At 34.9% G+C, this 19,137-nt stretch overlaps 3 protein-coding genes across 52 annotated transcripts in view; all 3 read left to right on the top strand.

Moving 5' to 3' along the window:
• Window positions 1–19,137, top strand: part of bent (projectin protein bent) — a 114,850-nt gene that overhangs the window by 27,260 nt on the left and 68,453 nt on the right. For 8 of the 50 annotated variants that reach the window (XM_076368792.1, XM_076368787.1, XM_076368788.1 and 5 more), the window contains 27 exons: window positions 1,714–1,931; window positions 2,651–3,056; window positions 3,399–3,571; window positions 3,866–4,036; window positions 4,152–4,231; window positions 4,434–4,599; window positions 4,875–5,027; window positions 6,555–6,572; window positions 7,244–7,288; window positions 7,364–7,399; window positions 7,683–7,736; window positions 7,901–7,957; window positions 8,261–8,329; window positions 16,114–16,164; window positions 16,276–16,314; window positions 16,603–16,656; window positions 16,761–16,817; window positions 16,987–17,043; window positions 17,133–17,189; window positions 17,296–17,352; window positions 17,450–17,506; window positions 17,638–17,694; window positions 17,817–17,873; window positions 17,981–18,034; window positions 18,389–18,430; window positions 18,684–18,728; window positions 18,878–19,036. In XM_076368792.1, the coding sequence (XP_076224907.1) occupies window positions 1,714–1,931; window positions 2,651–3,056; window positions 3,399–3,571; window positions 3,866–4,036; window positions 4,152–4,231; window positions 4,434–4,599; window positions 4,875–5,027; window positions 6,555–6,572; window positions 7,244–7,288; window positions 7,364–7,399; window positions 7,683–7,736; window positions 7,901–7,957; window positions 8,261–8,329; window positions 16,114–16,164; window positions 16,276–16,314; window positions 16,603–16,656; window positions 16,761–16,817; window positions 16,987–17,043; window positions 17,133–17,189; window positions 17,296–17,352; window positions 17,450–17,506; window positions 17,638–17,694; window positions 17,817–17,873; window positions 17,981–18,034; window positions 18,389–18,430; window positions 18,684–18,728; window positions 18,878–19,036 (2,489 nt within the window). Of the gene's footprint in view, window positions 1–1,707; window positions 1,932–2,650; window positions 3,057–3,398; window positions 3,572–3,865; window positions 4,037–4,151; window positions 4,232–4,433; window positions 4,600–4,874; window positions 5,028–6,554; window positions 6,573–7,243; window positions 7,289–7,363; window positions 7,400–7,682; window positions 7,737–7,900; window positions 7,958–8,260; window positions 8,330–16,113; window positions 16,165–16,275; window positions 16,315–16,602; window positions 16,657–16,760; window positions 16,818–16,986; window positions 17,044–17,132; window positions 17,190–17,295; window positions 17,353–17,449; window positions 17,507–17,637; window positions 17,695–17,816; window positions 17,874–17,980; window positions 18,035–18,388; window positions 18,431–18,683; window positions 18,729–18,877; window positions 19,037–19,137 lie in introns of all 50 variants that reach the window. The other 42 variants (XM_076368804.1, XM_076368799.1, XM_076368793.1 and 39 more) reach the window with 38 other exon arrangements.
• LOC116426892 (uncharacterized) lies at window positions 8,725–9,891 on the top strand. The gene is made up of 9 exons (XM_076368332.1): window positions 8,725–8,739; window positions 8,837–8,893; window positions 8,967–9,023; window positions 9,115–9,171; window positions 9,249–9,311; window positions 9,387–9,443; window positions 9,524–9,586; window positions 9,669–9,731; window positions 9,823–9,891. The coding sequence occupies exons 1-9, from the start codon at window positions 8,725–8,727 to the stop codon at window positions 9,889–9,891; spliced, it is 501 nt and encodes a 166-aa protein (XP_076224447.1).
• On the top strand, window positions 10,842–15,998 carry LOC143174660 (uncharacterized). The gene is made up of 31 exons (XM_076368842.1): window positions 10,842–10,859; window positions 10,921–10,977; window positions 11,054–11,110; window positions 11,190–11,246; window positions 11,326–11,439; window positions 11,509–11,628; window positions 11,701–11,820; window positions 11,892–12,011; window positions 12,081–12,200; window positions 12,272–12,391; window positions 12,463–12,582; window positions 12,652–12,771; window positions 12,843–12,962; window positions 13,034–13,153; window positions 13,224–13,343; window positions 13,413–13,532; window positions 13,603–13,722; window positions 13,792–13,911; window positions 14,034–14,090; window positions 14,170–14,235; window positions 14,317–14,373; window positions 14,444–14,500; window positions 14,582–14,638; window positions 14,749–14,805; window positions 14,899–14,952; window positions 15,027–15,080; window positions 15,162–15,260; window positions 15,350–15,403; window positions 15,522–15,575; window positions 15,684–15,740; window positions 15,864–15,998. The coding sequence occupies exons 1-31, from the start codon at window positions 10,842–10,844 to the stop codon at window positions 15,996–15,998; spliced, it is 2,721 nt and encodes a 906-aa protein (XP_076224957.1).

Genomic DNA, 19,137 nt, shown 5'->3' with positions numbered 1-19,137 from the left:
TTTTGGGAACCGTACGAGAGACCAACGAGACGCAACGTCCCATGAGAAGACCCTTCGCACCTGCGCTCCGCGATGAAAGGAGGGTGCATCGAGCGGGCTTGGTTTTTGCGATTTCTTTGCGATAAGTTAATCGACTTTTTGTCTCTGTGGAATTTTATTGTGGAATATGATATCTGATGTTGAGAAAGGGTTTTCTATATGGTGAGACTTGTTTGTGGATGTGTCGTGAGGTGAGCGATGGGTTTGTGACTTTTTTATTGTTTGTATGATTGTTATGTTCGTATCGCGTGGAGAATGGAGAAGAGTCAAAGCCATCGTTTGCCTTGGGATATGTCTTTGGATAAGTTTTATCGTGTATAGAGATTGTAACGCTTTGCACTTGAAAGATGAATCTCATTTCATTTGATTTGATCAGGAAAGTTCTAAAATTTAATATTTAATATTTAATATTTAATATTTATTACTGAACTTTGTATAATGCGTCACTACGTGAAATATCGAAACATAATAGTTCCGTTCTTTAATTTCCGTGTAAAGTAACGTTAGTTTCAAAAAACATCGTCCTTGTCTCACCAGAAAATATTGAATATTCTTAGTGCCAAACTGCCGAGTGCAAAGGTTTAAATTGTATTGCACAATGAAGTTTCTTGAAGATCCGAAGTGGATAAAGTTATTACGAAGGTTTGCTGGATGTGCCACCTTTTTCTCGTGGAGTGCACTTCCTAGCACGTTCTTCCTGTCAGAAAGTCGTTCGGAAGCGCTTCCCAAAGGAACGCGGTTTCTCTATCTTATATATCAATGATCGCGATTATCCGAGTGCGGATTGTATGTATAAGTTTCGCGCATCTTTCCGGAGACCAGGTAAGTATTCAAGAACGTTGCGCTACCGCTAACTAATCGTTGTAACGAGTCGTTCTCTCACCGCTTCTTAACTCACGCGTCCCGGTCTGAATCCTGAAGGGAGAGCTAGTGCCGTGAATTCAGACGGGGATCGCGAGGAAAGCATACGATTAACACCGTCAACATTCACTAACGTTGAGAAGGGTCTCAGACCTTTTGTGGTTTCGTAGTGATCCATGGTAACCGTAAGTTATTCGATTCATTAAATAGAAAGGGATTAGAAACATAGAATTACAGTGATCAATGGTCGCGGATGATACAGTGATTTTCTTTTCACTTGTCTCAAGTAAATACCATTTCTTGCTAGTGATGAATAATAATATTCTACTTATTATATAATGGTATATATTCATTGGTAATAATAAATTGCAAATTTTTAGAAAATTTTCCTTATAATTATATTGTACAATATTTAATTATTCGATTGTAATTTAGTATCACAATATTTACTATTATAATAATAAATTCTATTTATTTCACAATTATTGCGTAGTGTAAAAATTTCTAATTACAAACCGACTACATTTTTTTTAAATAGTTTCAAAATTCATTGTAGCCAGCTTGTTAGTTCTTATTTCATGAAATTTTAAAAGCATTAACTGCTGATTTTAAGAGTTACCATGGGTCATATTTGTCAGAGTATCTTTTTTTAAAAATCGAACCGCAATTTTCCAACTGGATAAATTTCGGAAGATTCAGATGAAAATAGAGATAGAATTTAGGAAAGTCGCGGTTCGAAGAAAATCGCTTCCAACAGGAAGCGTAGCCTTTTTAAGAGGATCCTGCCTAACTGTGGATCTTTCCAAGATGCAGAAGAGGGACCTGGTTTCGCGCCGTCGTTCGTCGAGAAACCGCGTATCATTCCGAACGAAACCGGTACCCTGATCACGATGAAGTGCAAGTGCAAGGCGAACCCGAAACCGGACGTGACGTGGTTCCGCGGGACCAATGTGGTAAAGGAGTCCTCCAAGATCTCGATCAAGACCAAGACCGTCGAGGAGGATGTGTACGAATTGATTATGGAAATTAAGGTGAGCCCAACGATAACGGTATGACAACGATTATCCAATTTTCTTGAAAATAAAGAGAGCAGAAAATTGAAAATTCCATGGATATAAACATAGTAGGAGATAATAAATTTTATAGAAGCACAGACTTCTATTATCTTTATTAAGATTATATTAAGCATAATTTCTACGGTGATGGGTTTATTTCATTTATTTCATTGTTAAGTTGAATTTATGCAAATTCAGACTTTTTACGCTAGAAATACTGTATCGGTCAAAGTGACTGGTTTCGATTTCTTTGTTTCGCGATTATGGATGTCTGAAAAGCATTGAATATTCGAACTGCTTTTCATAATAAATAGTTGCATTGGAATACTATAACGAATGTCTGAAAAAACTGAAAATAATGAATATTGTTACAATTTTTATAGGGATTACATATTAATTAAATACTCGGTAATTCTAGTTTTAAGAACATAACTGGGGCATAATTCCTCCCAGCAAATATTATAAAAAGGACTATACTTCGGATATTTTATATATTTTTCCATATCGTGATCATTCCGCGCAATATTTCACATTCAAGTTTCTCATAAATGCATTAAGATCACCGAGAGAAGTTTAGTGATTATTTTAAATATTTCGATTGAAATATTTTACGATAGAGACAGTGAGGTGTATCTATAGCAGAAATGATGAAAGCGTGTAAAGTTACGCGAGTAACGAATGAAAAATCATTGTAGGATCCTTCGGCGCCGGACGGTGGCACTTACAGGTGTCACGTGCAGAACGAATACGGCGAGAGCAACGCAAATTTGAATCTGAACATCGAGGCCGAGCCGGAACCGGAAGGCGACGGACCAACCTTCGTCGAGAAGCCTCGCATTCAGTCTCAGAATGAGGGCAAACTCGTGATAATGGACTGCAAAGTGAAAGCGAACCCGAAACCGGAGATCGTGTGGACCCACGCCGGCAAAGTGGTGAAGGAATCATCGAAAATTTCGATCAGTGTCGTTAAAGAGAAGGAAGACATTTATTACATTAAACTGACCCTGAACGACCCCGGCCCAGACGATTCCGGCTTGTACAAATGCAATATCAAGAATGATCTCGGCGAATTGAACGCCAATCTTACGCTTAACGTAGAAAGTGAGTGAATCCGAGAGTTTATATACCTTTCTATCTATCATTAAACCAATGGATCATCTAATTGCGAATTTTTATACATTTGTACTTGATAAAGATCTTCGGTAAATATTGAAATTCGAGGAAACATTCATAGTCTGTACGTTTAATTATTGGAAAATCGAGATATCCATGTATTCAGTTTGTCTCTAATGTCGCTGTTTCCTGAACTTTCTTCGATTATTTCTAATTACGGTATCTAAACGTTTGCTTAACGCTCTAATGATATCACTTTGTCGATTCCCTCGACTTTTGTGTCACGGACTTAACCACTTCGACGATTGAACGTCTATTTTATCGCTGCAGTTATACCTGTGATCAAGGAGAAACCGAAAGTGATCAAGATCGTGAAGAAGAAGACGGTGATAGTCGAGTGCCACGTTCTATCCAAGTTCACGCCCGACTGTACTTGGTTCAAGGAGACACAAGCAGTTAAACAAGACACTAGGCACAAAGTTCACGTGGAACAAGTGAAAGAGGTACAATTTCATTTCAAACCAGTAAAATTCATTGAATTTCTACCAAATAACCCTTTCCAAGCAAACTAAATTCTCTTTAAATTACCTTTATTTAATACTTCTTCTATATTCACCTAAAGCTTCTGGAGAAGTGAAAGAAGTTGATAGATCATAATGAATCGTGCGCGATTCGATGAAATGGCATAAAACATCAGATATCATGCGTTCATTATACATTAATGAGAGAAAATTGGGTTAGCTTGATAGATATAAGAAACGAGAACAAGGAATCGAGCTTCCTTTTTTCGTTTACAGGGAGAGTTCGCTGTCAAATTAGAAATCGAACAAGTCTCGGCTGCCGACAAAGGTGTGTACAAATTGGTGGCCCGCAACGAGAAAGGTGAAGCCACGTCTCAAGTTGTGGAGGTCACGGAGATCATGGAGGAAGGTGAAAAGCCGAAGATAGCTTCCGGCTTGAAATCGATGGTACGTTCTATACAATCTCTATCTCTATCTATTGTACTTTAACAGAAAAATTATACTTTAAAGAAATGTTATATAATTATAATTTTACTGACAATATATATCTATCGGATTTCAGACGATAGAGGAAGGCAAATCGGTCGAATTTGTCGCCAGTCTCTCCAAGATGGACAGAAAAGTGACCATCTCGTGGTATAGGTGAATAACGTGAAATAATATTGATAGATACTAATTAATACGTTGACTGTCACAACAATAAACAGAACCAATTATCGAAGATTGTTTTGAAACAATTCGGAAACGTCGGTAATCGGTGGCCATCCATGCCAGTCAACGTGTTAATAATAATGATGATGAATTGGTAACATTAAATAATATCAATGATAAATAACAAATCCAGAAACTCCACGGTGATCAAATCCTCCAAGGACATCATGATATCCTTCAATGGCACGGACATGAAGCTAACCATCACATCTGCTTCCACTTCGTTCTCCGGAACTTACAAAGTAGTCGTCAGCAACGAGTTCGGTGAAGACGAATCATCGGCTAAATTAGTCGTGGAGGTAAGTGTTCAAGAAAATCAAGCTCCTATCAAACATTAATCTTGAGTGTCACATCTTCTTCGTTGCCCCATATGATCTTTGTTTCATTCGAACTGAGAACTGTAAATCTGTTGAACCCCTTACCCGGAAACGATAATACCGTCTCTGACTTTAAACTGTCAGTGATTAAAACTTTTGAGCCCCTTGTTCATTTACTGAAGAGATCCAAATATTTCGAGGAACAATCGTTGAAGTCCCCTTGAATGTTGCATGCAATGTCCTTGTCCATATTATAGAAGAAAGAAGAAGAGAAAAAAGAGGAAGAGGAAGAAGAGAAGAAGAAGAAGAAGGTCGAAAAGAAGAAGGAGGAAGAGAAGAAAGAGGAGAAGAAGGAGGAAAAGAAGGTCGAAAAGAAAGAAGAAAAGAAAGAAGAAAAGAAAGAAGAGAAGGTAGAGATTATTGAGGCCATTCTACGAATTCTGCTGTTGAAGGAGCTTATTCCTAGTATCTTTTTGTGTCCCCTCGTTTTTGAAGTGCAATGTCACTAACAGATCATCCCCCATACATATACATTTGAAACATAACAGTATACACTCAAACGAAAACTTAAGGTTTCACCTGTCGAAAGTTCATTAATACGTAGTTCTCCATTAGCATTTCAAGACATTACACATATGAACATTTTAGTAAGACTTATGACAGATTTATTGACCAATGCTGAACTTTATGAATTTAGTTGATCAAGAATTAATTTTTCGGAGTTACCATTTGGAATTGGCAAAAAATTAGTTTTTCGAAGTTACCATTTGGAATTGGCAAAAAATTAATTTTTCGAAGTTACCATTTATGTGCAATTAGTGAAGAATTAATTTTTCGAAGTTCCCATTTAGAATTGGCAAAGAATTAATTTTTCGAAGTTACCATTTACAATTGGCAAAGAATTAATTTTTCGAAGTTACCATTGACAATTGACAAAGAATTAGTTTTTCGAAGTTACCGTTTATGTACAGTTACTGAGGAATTAATTTTTCGTTTGGTTCGCACGATAATTCGGCTCTCTTGAAATGCGTTTGCGATACAAAAGGTAAAGAATTCGATCTGGAGCGACGAAGGGGAGTCCGATTACGATGAAAGCGTGATCGAGGAGGAAATAGAGGAGGAGGAGGAAGAAGAAGTGGTGAGTGTAATCGAATCCAGCGTAGCGGAGCCGATTATCGAGGAACCAGACTCAGAAACAGTTTCACAGATGGAGGTACACGCACACAAAACACTTATTTACACGAAACATACATATACTATTAATCGTTTCTTTTTTTCGAAAGGATATTTTACATTTTTCACTGTTCTCAAATATTTTCTATTTCTTGTAAATACACTCGAGTCGAACTATCATTTTTGTCACACTTCTCGTCGGGGACAATACTTTTTTTTAAGACGTCACCATTTATGAATTTTTTTTTACTATTTTCAAGGACATATCCGACAACAAACCAAATGGTATCGACAAACCTGCCCGAAAGAAGGTACGAACTTTTGGTATTATTTTTTTAAGACGACACACCGATACAGAAATTTTGAGGTTTTTGATAGGTTCGTGCACTATCGTTTATACAATTTATATTAGAAGGTATAAGGTCATATTACCTTTCGTGTGCACCCGGTGTCAACCTTGTAAACGTTTCGCCCTTGCTTCACCCCTATATTCAAGGGACCCCTTTCCCTTTTGTGGTTTCCATTTGAAAATTCCCGCTGGTTTTTGGAAATTATTAATTAACAAGTAGTTTTAGTGGCTTTACAGAATACCAAATGTGTTCGTCAATATTTATTATCTATTATTTCGTCAATGAATTTATTATTCAATTTTACGAATTATTTTGTGAATTATTATTTCATGGATTCTATACAAAAGCAGGATAAAAGATATTTGGTAAAATATTAGATGAATACTAATTATGTCGTTTATTCTTCTGTTTCAGAAACTGGAAGTACTACAGGTGAGTCCTAAGGATCGATTACTTACTAGACTTTTCGAAATATGCGGAGTATGCGCTCGAATCATTTGATAGGTTTTTCTAATTGCATTGCGAATAAGCGGAACGGGCGATTTTCGTTTGATAATCTTTTGATAAAATTATAATAATCGGCTATCATGCAAGAACAACTTATTCTCATCTGCATATGTCACGCTTTCTATCTTTCAGCTTCGATAATACTATTCTTTAACTAACCGATATTCTATTTCAGCGATTTTATTGCACATTGCACCACAGCAACTTTATGATTTAAATATTTCAATAATTTGATTTATTGCGATCTATGCTTACACACCATTACTCCCTACACACGAAATGCTTACTCGAGCTTTTTAGTATTCTTCTACTCATAGAAGCTGGGCTATACAATTTCTCCTAAAAATATATGATCCCTCCGTTTTTTTTTTTAAATTTATCGCATGCCATGCAGCAGTTTCAGTGTGCGAATATTCTGTAAATGTGTCTGTGTTTTTGTAGAATAGTTTAAACGGTAGAAAATAGAAGTGTGAGAGTTGTGTTTATTTGTATTTTGTCTTTCACGTAGCTTGAAGGATAAGAACAGGTAAAGTTAGTGAAAAAATTAATGGAAAATATTCGTGTTACTCATCTATTGTCTTTTTGTCCTCGCGTAGAAGAAACCAGAAGAGAAAGTCGCGGAAAAGAAAGAAGCAGAAAAGGTATGCGATTGAATTTTAGAACAAATATGGTGGCGAGTATCTTGTTACTCAAGCGAATAATATTTTTGTTTACAGAAGAAGGTTGTAAAGAAAGAAGAACAAAAGATAGAGGTAAGCGTTTTGTACAGTGCATTTTTAATAATAATATTGAAATTTCAGTATTCGCATTACCATAATTTTTAATAATAATATTGCAATCTCAGTATTCGTATTGCTATAATTTCTAATAATAATATTGCAGTCTCAGTATTCGTATTTATTAAAATTAATTAATTCGTATAATTTCTAATAATAATATAGCTATCTCAGTAATTACATTGCTACAATTTCTAATAATAATATTGCAGTCTTACTATTTACATTATACTATAATCTTTAACTTTTTCTATGCCAGGAGGCTACGATGAAAGCCGAAAAAACTGTGTCCCGCAAGCAGTCCATTAGCAGAGTAAGTTTTTCAACTTTTAAATCACACACAAATCACAGATTCTTGTGCAAATTCCTGCTGTCATCAATTATTTAGTGATCTGCAGTAAACCTAGAAAGATATGTAGTGTGCTCAGAAACTTGCTCACTGAAGAAAGTTGATTTTTGTTGTTTATTTGACAACAGGTGGAGGAACTGCGAACGGAAAGCCGAAGGAGCTCTTTGGTTTCGACAGAGGAAAAGGTTACGCCCTATTTTAAAATTCCACTTTTCAACGAATACAATTCGTTCGCGATCAATGCTGCAACGTTACAATGCTTCTAGTAGACATTCGAATATTTATTTTTATTTTTTTTCTCTTTACACGTAGATAAGCGAAGATGGCTACTCGACACCGCGACGCTTTTCGATTCAAAAGGTACACGAGCACCGATCGGAACAATCCAAAATTCATTCGAACGCGAAACTTTAAATACTGCATAAAACGATGAAACGTCGAGTGCAATGTTTTATTCATTTGATTGTTTGTTGTTTCCCTGTAAATAGACTGAAGAAGAGGTGAGGTCGGAAAGCAGGCGATCTTCTATCATCGAGAAGAAGGTGACAGCAGAGAAGGTAAGAGAAGATATACCAATCGATATTACTTTTTTCCAAATGTTTGTTTTTACTTTCTTTTCTTGTACAGTATATGTTCACACCTTCATTGGAATATTATTATTAACATTGCGAAAATCTTGTTAGAATGTCGTCTGTGATTAAAGGTTGAAACATCTTCGTTGCAGCGATTAAGATGTTCCAATTTTTAATTTGAAACGACACATTCTGTGTACACCTTAACATTTCTTTGTGATTTGGATATTAAAAAAGTTCATTTTTGAAATACCAAAGCAGTAAGTAGTTTGTGTATGTGTAACCTCCTTATAAATGACTTCTGGAGGGATTTAGTACTTAATACGTAGATTTGTGTTCCCCTTTGCGCATGCACAAGCACGGAAAGCGATCTGAGAACAATGAAAGGAGAAACTGTAGGAACGATATAGGACTAAAAAAACTGTAGGATATATTAGTTGAAAAAAATTAAAGCGATTTAACGATTTTTGTTTTATTATTTTGAACTTTTAGACGGGTAGAGAGAGCCCGAGATTAAGGTCCGCGATCACACTCGCTCACGACACGAAGGTACACGAAACACACAGCATTCACACAATTTTGTTTTTTTAACATACAGTTAAAACACTGTGCATTGTTTTAGGATGAACCTTACTCGAAATATCTTTCGTTTAGACGGAAATCTGATAACGAATCTAAGGTAGTTGTAATTTCATATTTCATATCATTCATATCTGATTGGGTACAATTGAACTGAACTTAAATTAAATGTATCGCTAATGTTATTGTAGACATTGCCCAGAGAAACATTTAAACCCAACGTATCGAAACGCGACGCCGAGATCGAGGTAAAGATTTCGTTTCCTTTGTTTGAAAATTCAAAATTTTCGCGAATATAAATATTTATAAATATCGACGCTTGTAGGATATTTGGGCGTCAGTGCCGAGAGACTATGAAATGAGGACTACTAGACGCAGAGAGATACACGTGATTAGAAAAAATAAAATTATTAAATTTCCATCCTTTATTTAATTTTCTTACCGCGACCGTTTTGTCTTTTAGGGGTCGCGGAAATTGATTCCCGAAACGTACAAACACGATACTAGAATGCACGTAGAGGTACAAAAATATTCTATTGAAAATATATGTTTCTTTGAAAAATGATAAGATTTATGGATTCCACGTTTATGTCACTTTAGGACACACCGAGCGTGAGGCGCGTATCGGTTACACGTGAATTACGCGAAAACACGAGCGTGAAGGTAGATTATATTTAAAGAAATTTTATATTGTTGATAAACCTTCGGCGAATGTTTGTTGACACTTACAACGATACTATTTTAGGACTCACCCGAGACGTTACACGATCTTAAGCCATACACGCGCAGACCTGTTACAGATGTGGAGGTACACTATACACAATACACTTTGCACTCTGATAAAAGTATATTTTACTGCAAAAAGAATTTAAACCTACAATTTGTCATCATAATTTTAGGTAACCCTACCATCACGAGTTAACGATAGCAAGAAGTCGTTGATAAAAAATGGCGAGGTACACGGTTGATATTATTAATTATTAGATCGTTGAATATGAAATGACAAATTTTTCACTGAAACTGTACCTGGTTTTTGGAAAAGTACACTGTTAAACGGTGGCAATGATTATTCGCGATTTTCATTCATTTCACATGCAACAATTTAATTTCAAGCACACGTATCGTACAAGAAACACACAATAATTTTTTTTTTTGTTTTTATTTTCACTATAGGAGAAATCAACGATTAAACCTAAGCTACAATCACACGAACCGAATGACGAAATTGAGGTAGTTTATTATTCCTTATTTTTTCTTCTTTTTTTTAATACAATTGTGACGATATTAGATATTAAGGGATGAAAATATTTTAGGACATTTGGGCAGATAGACCGAAGGATCGTGAAATAAAATCGATTCGAAAAGATGAGGTACAATAAGAGAAAAATAAATACACGTTTATCGACGAGAAAAGTTAGTGTACACAGTTTTAATTCTATAACAAATTTTAGGCTTCGTTGAAACCAACCCTTAAGACACACACACTTGCACCATACGACGAAGTCGAGGTACCTAATTAATTTATAAAGGGAAAAGATATTTAAATTTTAATTGTAGTTAGACAAAAGATTCGTGTGTACTATAAATTAAAAATATTGTAGGATGTTTGGCTGGGCAGACCAACGGAACGCGAAATAAAACCTATTAGAAATAACGAGGTACAATAATAAAACCAAAACTATCGATAGTTATGATAAAACAGTACTTTCTTTAAATTATACGTTGCATTTTAGGATTCGTTGAAATCGCCTAACAAAACACATCTTAATGAACCACGTGACAAAATTGAGGTAGTTAATATATATTGCTCTTTTGTACTATCAAACATTAAACAGAAGACACCATTAAAAAGTAAAATTATTGTAGGACATTTGGGCGAATAAATCGAAGGATCGCGAAATAAAATCAATTAAAACTCATGAGGTACGATAAGAGAGTTAGGTTTATTTCATCGATGACAAACAGATAACAAAACATAATCGAGTAATGCATTTTAGGTTTCGCATAAGCCCTCTGCTAAGACACATAGTCGCGAACCACATAATGATATCGAGGTATCTTAAATATTATTTATTTTACGTACATATTTATATTTACAAGTCTTAGAATTGTAAATAAAAAATATTTTAGGACATTTGGGCAGATAAACCGAAGGGTCACGAAATAAAACCAATTATAGAGAATGAGGTAGGATTTTTTAACGTTAAATATACAGTATTTTTATTCACTAAATAAATTTATTTATCAATTTCGGGATATATTTTAGAAAATATGGGTGTCTATAGTGAAGACACACGTTTCTAAACCACACGATGATGTCGAGGTATTACAATATATTTAATTGTTCATTTCATACGATGATATCATTATTAACATGATCATAACAAAAAAAATATTTCTAGGCCATTCCGCATAATAAGGATCGCATAATAAGACCTATTACAAAAGTCGAAACACCAAACACACAAAAATCGAAATTAACACCCGCCACTAAAAAAGTGGATGATGAAATAGAGGTATAAGAACGCTATATAATTTCAAAATTTCATTTTTATCAAATATTTTACATTGAAAATTACTGTCAGGATATCTGGGCTGATACACCGAAGGATCGCGAAATAAGACCTATTAGAAAAGTCGATACACCAAATACACAAAAAACAAAATTGACACCGGCAACTAAAAAAGTGGATGATGAGATAGAGGTATTACAACGCTACACGATTTCAAAATTTCATTTTTTTTTTTAAATATTTTACACTGACAATTACTCACAGGATATCAGAGCTGATAAACCGAAGGATCGCGAAATAAGACCTATTACAAAAGTCGATACAACAAACACACAAAAAACAAAATTGACACCGGCCGCTAAAAAAGTGAATGATGAAATAGAGGTATTACAACGCTACACGGTTACAAAATTTCATTTTTTTTTTAAATATTTTACACTGACAATTATTCATAGGATATCTGGGCTGATACACCAAAGGATCGCGAAATAAGACCTATTACAAAAGTCGATACACCAAACACACAAAAAACAAAATTGACACCAGCCACTAAAAAAGTGGATGATGAAATAGAGGTATAATAACGCTATATAATTTCAAAATTTCATTTTTATCAAATATTTTACATTGAAAATTACTGTCAGGATATCTGGGCTGATAAACCGAAGGATCGCGAAATAAGACCAATTAGAAATGTCGATACACCAAATACACAAAAAACAAAATTGACACCGGCAACTAAAAAAGTGGATGATGAGATAGAGGTATTACAACGCTACACGATTTCAAAATTTCATTTTTTTTTTAAATATTTTACACTGACAATTACTCACAGGATATCAGGACTGATAAAGCGAAGGATCGCGAAATAAGACCTATTACAAAAGTCGATACAACAAACACACAAAAAACAAAATTGACACCGGCCACTAAAAAAGTGGATGATGAGATAGAGGTATTACAACGCTACACGGTTACAAAATTTCATTTTTTTTTTAAATATTTTACACTGACAATTATTCATAGGATATCTGGGCTGATACACCAAAGGATCGCGAAATAAGACCTATTACAAAAGTCGATACACCACACACACAAAAAACAGAATTGACACCGGCCACTAAAAAAGTGGATGATGAAATAGAGGTATAATAACGCTACATAATTTCAAAATTTCATTTTTTTCAAATGTTTTACATTGAAAATTACTGTCAGGATATCTGGGCTGATAAACCGAAGGACCGCGAAATAAGACCTATTAGAAAAGTCGATACACCAAATACACAAAAAACAAAATTGACACCGGCAACTAAAAAAGTGGATGATGAGATAGAGGTATTACAACGCTACACGATTTCAAAATTTCATTTTTTTTTTAAATATTTTACACTGACAATTACTCACAGGATATCAGGGCTGATAAACCGAAGGATCGCGAAATAAGACCTATTACAAAAATCGACACAACAAACACACAAAAAACAAAATTAACACCGGCCACTAAAAAAGTGACTGATGAAATAGAGGTATTACAACGCTACACGGTTACAAAATATCATTTTTTTTTTAAATATTTTACACTGACAATTATTCATAGGATATCTGGGCTGATACACCAAAGGATCGCGAAATAAGACCTATTAGAAAAGTCGATACACCAAATACACAAAAAACAAAATTGACACCGGCCACTAAAAAAGTGAATGATGAAATAGAGGTATTACAACGTTCGATGATTTCAAACTTTCATTCTTTTTTAAATATTTTATATTAAAAATTACTCTCAGGATGCCTGGGCTGATAAACCAAAGGATCGCGAAATAAAGCCTATTAGAAAAGAGGAAACACGACGCACACAGAAAACAAAATTGACACCGGCCACTAAGAAAGTGGATGATGAAATAGAGGTATAATAACGCTACATAATTTCAAAATTTCATTTTTTTCAAATATTTTACATTGAAAATTACTGTCAGGATATCTGGGCTGATAAACCGAAGGATCGTGTAATAAGACCTATTACAAAAGTCGGTACGCCAAACACACAAAAATTGAAAATAACACGCGCTACTAAAAAAGTGGATGATGAAATAAAGGTATTACAACGCTACCCGATTTCAAAATTTCATTTTTTTTTAAATATTTTACATTGAAAATTACTCTCAGGATATCTGGGCTGATAAACCGGAGGATCGCGAAATAAGACCTGTTACGAAAGACGAAACACCAAACACACATAAAACAAAATTGACACCCGCCACTAAAAAAGTGGATGATGAAATAGAGGTATTACAACGTTCGATGATTTCAAAATTTCATTTTTTATCAATCTTTTACATTGCAAATTACTCTCAGGATATCTGGGCTGATAAACCGGAGGATCGCGAAATAAGACCTATTATAAAAGTCGAAACACCATACACACAGAAAACAAAATTGACACCCGCCACTAAAAAAGTGGATGATGAAATAGAGGTATTACAACATTCGATGATTTCAAAATTTCATTTTTTATAAATCTAAACTATCGCATGACTCGAAAATTTTATTTTTTTTTTATAATCAGAACCTAAAATTACTCGTTGAAATACTTTTAGGATATTTGGGCAGATAAACCAAAGGATCGCGAAATAAAGCCTATTAAAAACGTCGAGGTACAAATCATTTATAGATAACGTTATTAGAATATTCAAACAGTCACTACATTTTTCTACAAACAATGAATTATTACAGAAAACACCACACATGTCTACACCAACACTCACACCATCCACAAAAAAAGTAAATGATGAAATAGAGGTATTACTACTACCACACGAATAAAAAATTTCAAATTTTTATATAATTGGAACCAAAAATTACACGTTGAAATTCTTTTAGAACATCTGGGAAGATAAACCAAGGGATCGCGAAATAAAACCTATCAAACAAGCCGAGGTACAATTTCGAACATGCATTTAAAAATTTCATACGCGTACCTCTCTTATTTAACGAATCACGTTTGCAGGAAATTCCAAAATCTACGGTCAAACCCCGCGATCAGAAGACAGATAACGAAATAGAGGTACAAGTTATATCTAATTAGAGAACGTTTAAAAAAATTGTTCGAACGTTCAGAAAATATGATCGGACGAATTTATTTTAGGATATCTGGGCAGATAAACCGAAGGATCGCGAAATAAAATCGATTAAAAAATTGAAGGTACGCTTTTTTTATTTGTTTTTTCACTATCTCTATTATTCAACTATCTTTATAACCATTTTTGGCACAAATGGAGGTAGAACGTTTTTTCACACGCGCGACATTTACAGGACGCGCCTAATTCACTACCTAAGCCTGTCGTGCAAGAGGCAAATGACGAAATAGAGGTAGATTCAATCTGTTATTCTCAAATACCTTAACTTCGCGTAGCACATTTGTTTTTTAAACGACAATTATCATTGAACAAAACAAATTTTTAGGATATCTGGGCAGATATGCCGCAAGATCGTGAAATCAAACCGATTTGGAAAGAGGTACACAACTCACTCGTTCCCGATTACGATCTCGTATCTCACGAATTGTTTAAACAAACGGTTAACTATTTTAGGTACCGCGAAAGACCACCACAGATTTCTCGCAAACAGAAGTCAAAGAACGCGAGGTACACATACATTCAGAGTACTATGCGATACAGATGAATTTTTTCATTATTTTTTTCTTAATTGGACATTGATCGTTTTAGGATGTTCCGAAAGCAAAATTGATTAAATCAAGCGATGGAAACGATTCCTTGGAACCAAATTCCAAATCGCCGGTAGACGAATCACCAGATACGGTAGAGGTAGACTCGATACTCACATAAACACGAAAATACGTGAAATTTTATTATTAAAACAAAAAACAAAAAATTGAAAAATACGCATTTTTTAGGGACAGGTCAAGCCAAAGTTAAAAACCACTCGTAAAAAGGCTGACTCGAGCAAGGTACACATACGTACATGGAATTCTATATTTACACTATCACATTTCATATACGTGTGATTCAAATTAGAGATTATCGTAGTACAGTTCGACGAAAATGTTAATCTGTCGATCATTTTAGAAAACGGAAGGGAAACCGAAAGCTACCTCTCGCAAAGTTGACGATGCGGGCAAGGTACAATGTTTTTTTCTATTTTTCTCTTCTTTCGCAAAGTTGATATTTTAGATTGTACACAGCGAATCCCTATAATTTTCTTTTTTTCTTTTTTGTTTACACATTTAGAAGAAAGAAACAAGCGCCAGGCGTAGATCATCGACAAAATCGAACGAGGGTTCTCAGGTACAGGGAATAGAGAGCACAATACTTAGTAACGTGTCACGAGCAATTCACACTACTTCCGTTTGTTTATGTTTTATTTTTTACATGTTGTGCTTGTTGTTCACTGGTACGAATATTATCCAGGAGCAAGAGCCTACTGTAGACTCGAACGATAAGGGTACCATTATCAACGGAACGAAGGTACATTTACCAAAAGCACTTAGAATATATTATCAATCATTTCTGATCAGACACTTTCCTTCGAAAAAAATCTGCTGAAATTGCTATTGCTTGTAACTCGGTCGGTGTTGTACATAAGCAGTGTTGTCAGTGTTAAGATAGGAATGGGAATGAGTAGAGAGTGTGTTTTATCCCCTCCATGTTTCTTTTCTAGAAGGAAGAAGTCACTGCCAAGACGAAGATCGCCGGGAAAGAGGAGACAAAGGTAGACGAGCGATACTTAACTTCATTTATACGTGTTTTCCAACAGATAAACAATTACAAAGTACACGTGGTACATAAACAGAACAATAGTTACATTATTCGTTACTTTTAGGAGGCACTTAAACCTAAACCCAAGGTAGAGGAAGCTAAGGTACAGAGAACACGTGTACACGGACATGTACATTACATATTGATCGTTAAACTGTAGATCTCCATGCAAATTGAACATTTTAAAAGATGCGATTAGAAAAATGGAATTAAGATGGAAAAATATTTTTATGATAAATATTTCAATAAGCAATTTTAGGTATTTCGTATATTTCCGTGCATTTTTAATGAACCTTTTAATTTTCTACAAGTGCATAGAGATCTATAGATTATTGATCATTGGTACTTCTTCCCTAGAAACAGATCTTAACGTTACAATGTTCACTTTTAGAAGACGGAACCCACAAAACCCCAGCCGACTCCCGGTAAACCCGCGGAGGCTAAGGTACACAGAATACAAAATCTTTTTCGTCGCGATGCTTACTATTTTTTGTATAGATGTCCAAATAATTATTGACAAATACAATACACGAGACTGTCATCTTTTAGAAAGAGGAACCCGCCACAAAACCCAAGACTGCCGTCGGTAAACCCGAAGAGGCGAAGGTACATAACGCTAAACACTTTTTTTCGGCATCGTCCGTAGAATTTTGTTCATTTTTATACATTTCCTTTTTTCATTCAACCACGCACAACATTTTTTTCATTTTTGTCTGTATTTTTGTATCCCATACACAAAGTATACACTCGATATTTGACGCAAACGCTCTTTTAGAAAGAGGAACCCGTCGCGAAGTCAAAAACCACGTTGAACAAACCCGACGAGGTTAAGGTACAAAGCAACGTTTCGTACACTTTTTTTATAATACAAATTTTACAAAGTCACAAAGACGTAACACGTGAAACCTATACATTTTTTAGAAGCCAGAACCCGACACGAAACCAAAGACCACCCTCGGTAAACCCGAAGAGACAAAGGTACATTATAACACACAATCATTTTTGATACACAAACATTTGTTATCTCGCACAAATAGTATACGCTTGAAAACACGATACATAAAACAAGCACATTTTCTTTTAGAAACAAGAACCCGACACTAAATCCAAAACTAGCCTCGATAAACCCGAGGAGGCAAAGGTACACTACGTTACACATTGATTTTTTGCACAATGTATCTTACACAAACATTCTACAATTGAAAACACGATACATAAAAACAATAACATTTTTTTAGAAACAAGAACCCGACACTAAACCCAAAACTACACTCGGTAAACCCGAAGAGACAAAGGTACACTACATTACACGTTTGTTTTTTGCATAATTTAAACATTATACAATCATACAATTAATACGAGAAAAAAATTCATCAAATGTAACACAATTGGATACACTGTACATGAAAACGAAAACATTTTTTAGAAAGAGGAACTCGCCCCGAAACCAAAAACCACTCTCGGTAAACCCGAGGAACCGAAGGTACACTACACTATATTTTTACGTTTTGCACTCGATACATTACTCTTTTGCACACGATATTTAATTTTTTCAATACGAGTTGCAGTTGAAACCACCATATAAAAAACAAATACATTTTTTAGAAAGTGGAACCTGCCCCGAAACCCAAGACCACTCTCGGTAAACCCGAAGAAGCGAAGGTATACGACACGATTTTGCATTTTTTACTTTTTCCATTTTTTTCGCTATTTTTTCACATCTACGCGGGTTTCCTAAACGTGACTCGTTAAATTCCTCCCTTTTTTAGAAGGAACTCGCCCCGAAACCCAAAACCACCCTTGGTAAACCCCAACCTGCAAAGGTACATGAAATTGGCCTGTTTTCTTTTTTGACCTAACTGATTTTTGCAATCGATTTTTCTTCAATCATCTAATGCGTTACATCATCTTATAATCATGCCAACTAAATCGCGAGAAAGTGGGATTTATATATATATATATATTTTTTTTCCAGCACAATTCGAGTCTGAGTGATGCCAACACTGAATTTAATCATTTTTTTCACAGAGTTCATTTTAATTCGTCACGTAACAAGAAGTATAACATATCATTGAATTGCTGTAATTCATTGTTACACTATCCTCAACACGTGTAATTATTCCGAATAATTTCGAATATTTGTTTAATATTTTCCCTTCTTTTGTTTTATTTTGCAGCCAGAGGAACCTCAAAAGATTAGCCTCAAACCCGTGTCTAAGGTAATCCTCTCTTACTTACCCAACTCAAAGTTTAATTACCCGTTCGCACTGTTCTAAATATTCACGAAATAATTTCAATGTTTATTTATATCAATGATTTTTATTAATGTTTTAATAATGACTATCAATGTTAATAATTTAAAGTTTATTCTAAACGTGATAAAGAAAATATATCGACAATTGTTTGAACAGTGTATAGGGTTAATAAATAGGAAACAAATTGATACTGAATAATTGACGTTTGTTTGAACAGCAATTGGAGGAAGAGAAGAAGACTTTGCAGAAAGTAGAGCTCAAGGTGAGTAGAATTTATTTAGACATCCATTTTGACACTTGAAATCTTGTGTAAATTGTAATATAATTAAATATTACGTCAATGTGTGTAAATTGGTATGCACGATTACTCTGCGAGAGATTGTTTGGAATAAACGATGATATTAAACGCAGACCATGACAACGAACGCGGCCGGGGAGAAGTTAGGACTGCGTAAACCACCGAAAAACGAAATAAAATCCGAGAGCTTTCAAAGTATCCAACTTAAACCAGTTTCCAGAGATGGTAAAAAGCCTCAGCAGGCTGAGAATGGGAACGTGGTTGGGCTGAAGGTATCCCTTCGAAAGGGAATCAAAATTATTATTCTCTGCCTCTCTATGCACCTTTACGCAAAGAAGATTCATATTGTACTGGCTGTTCTTCATCTGTTTTC

This window comes from Nomia melanderi, chromosome 6, assembly GCF_051020985.1.
Source record: "Nomia melanderi isolate GNS246 chromosome 6, iyNomMela1, whole genome shotgun sequence".
NCBI lineage: Eukaryota > Metazoa > Arthropoda > Insecta > Hymenoptera > Halictidae > Nomia > Nomia melanderi.
Note: the sequence above shows the minus strand (reverse complement) of the source record. Positions and strands in the feature narration are given on the sequence as shown.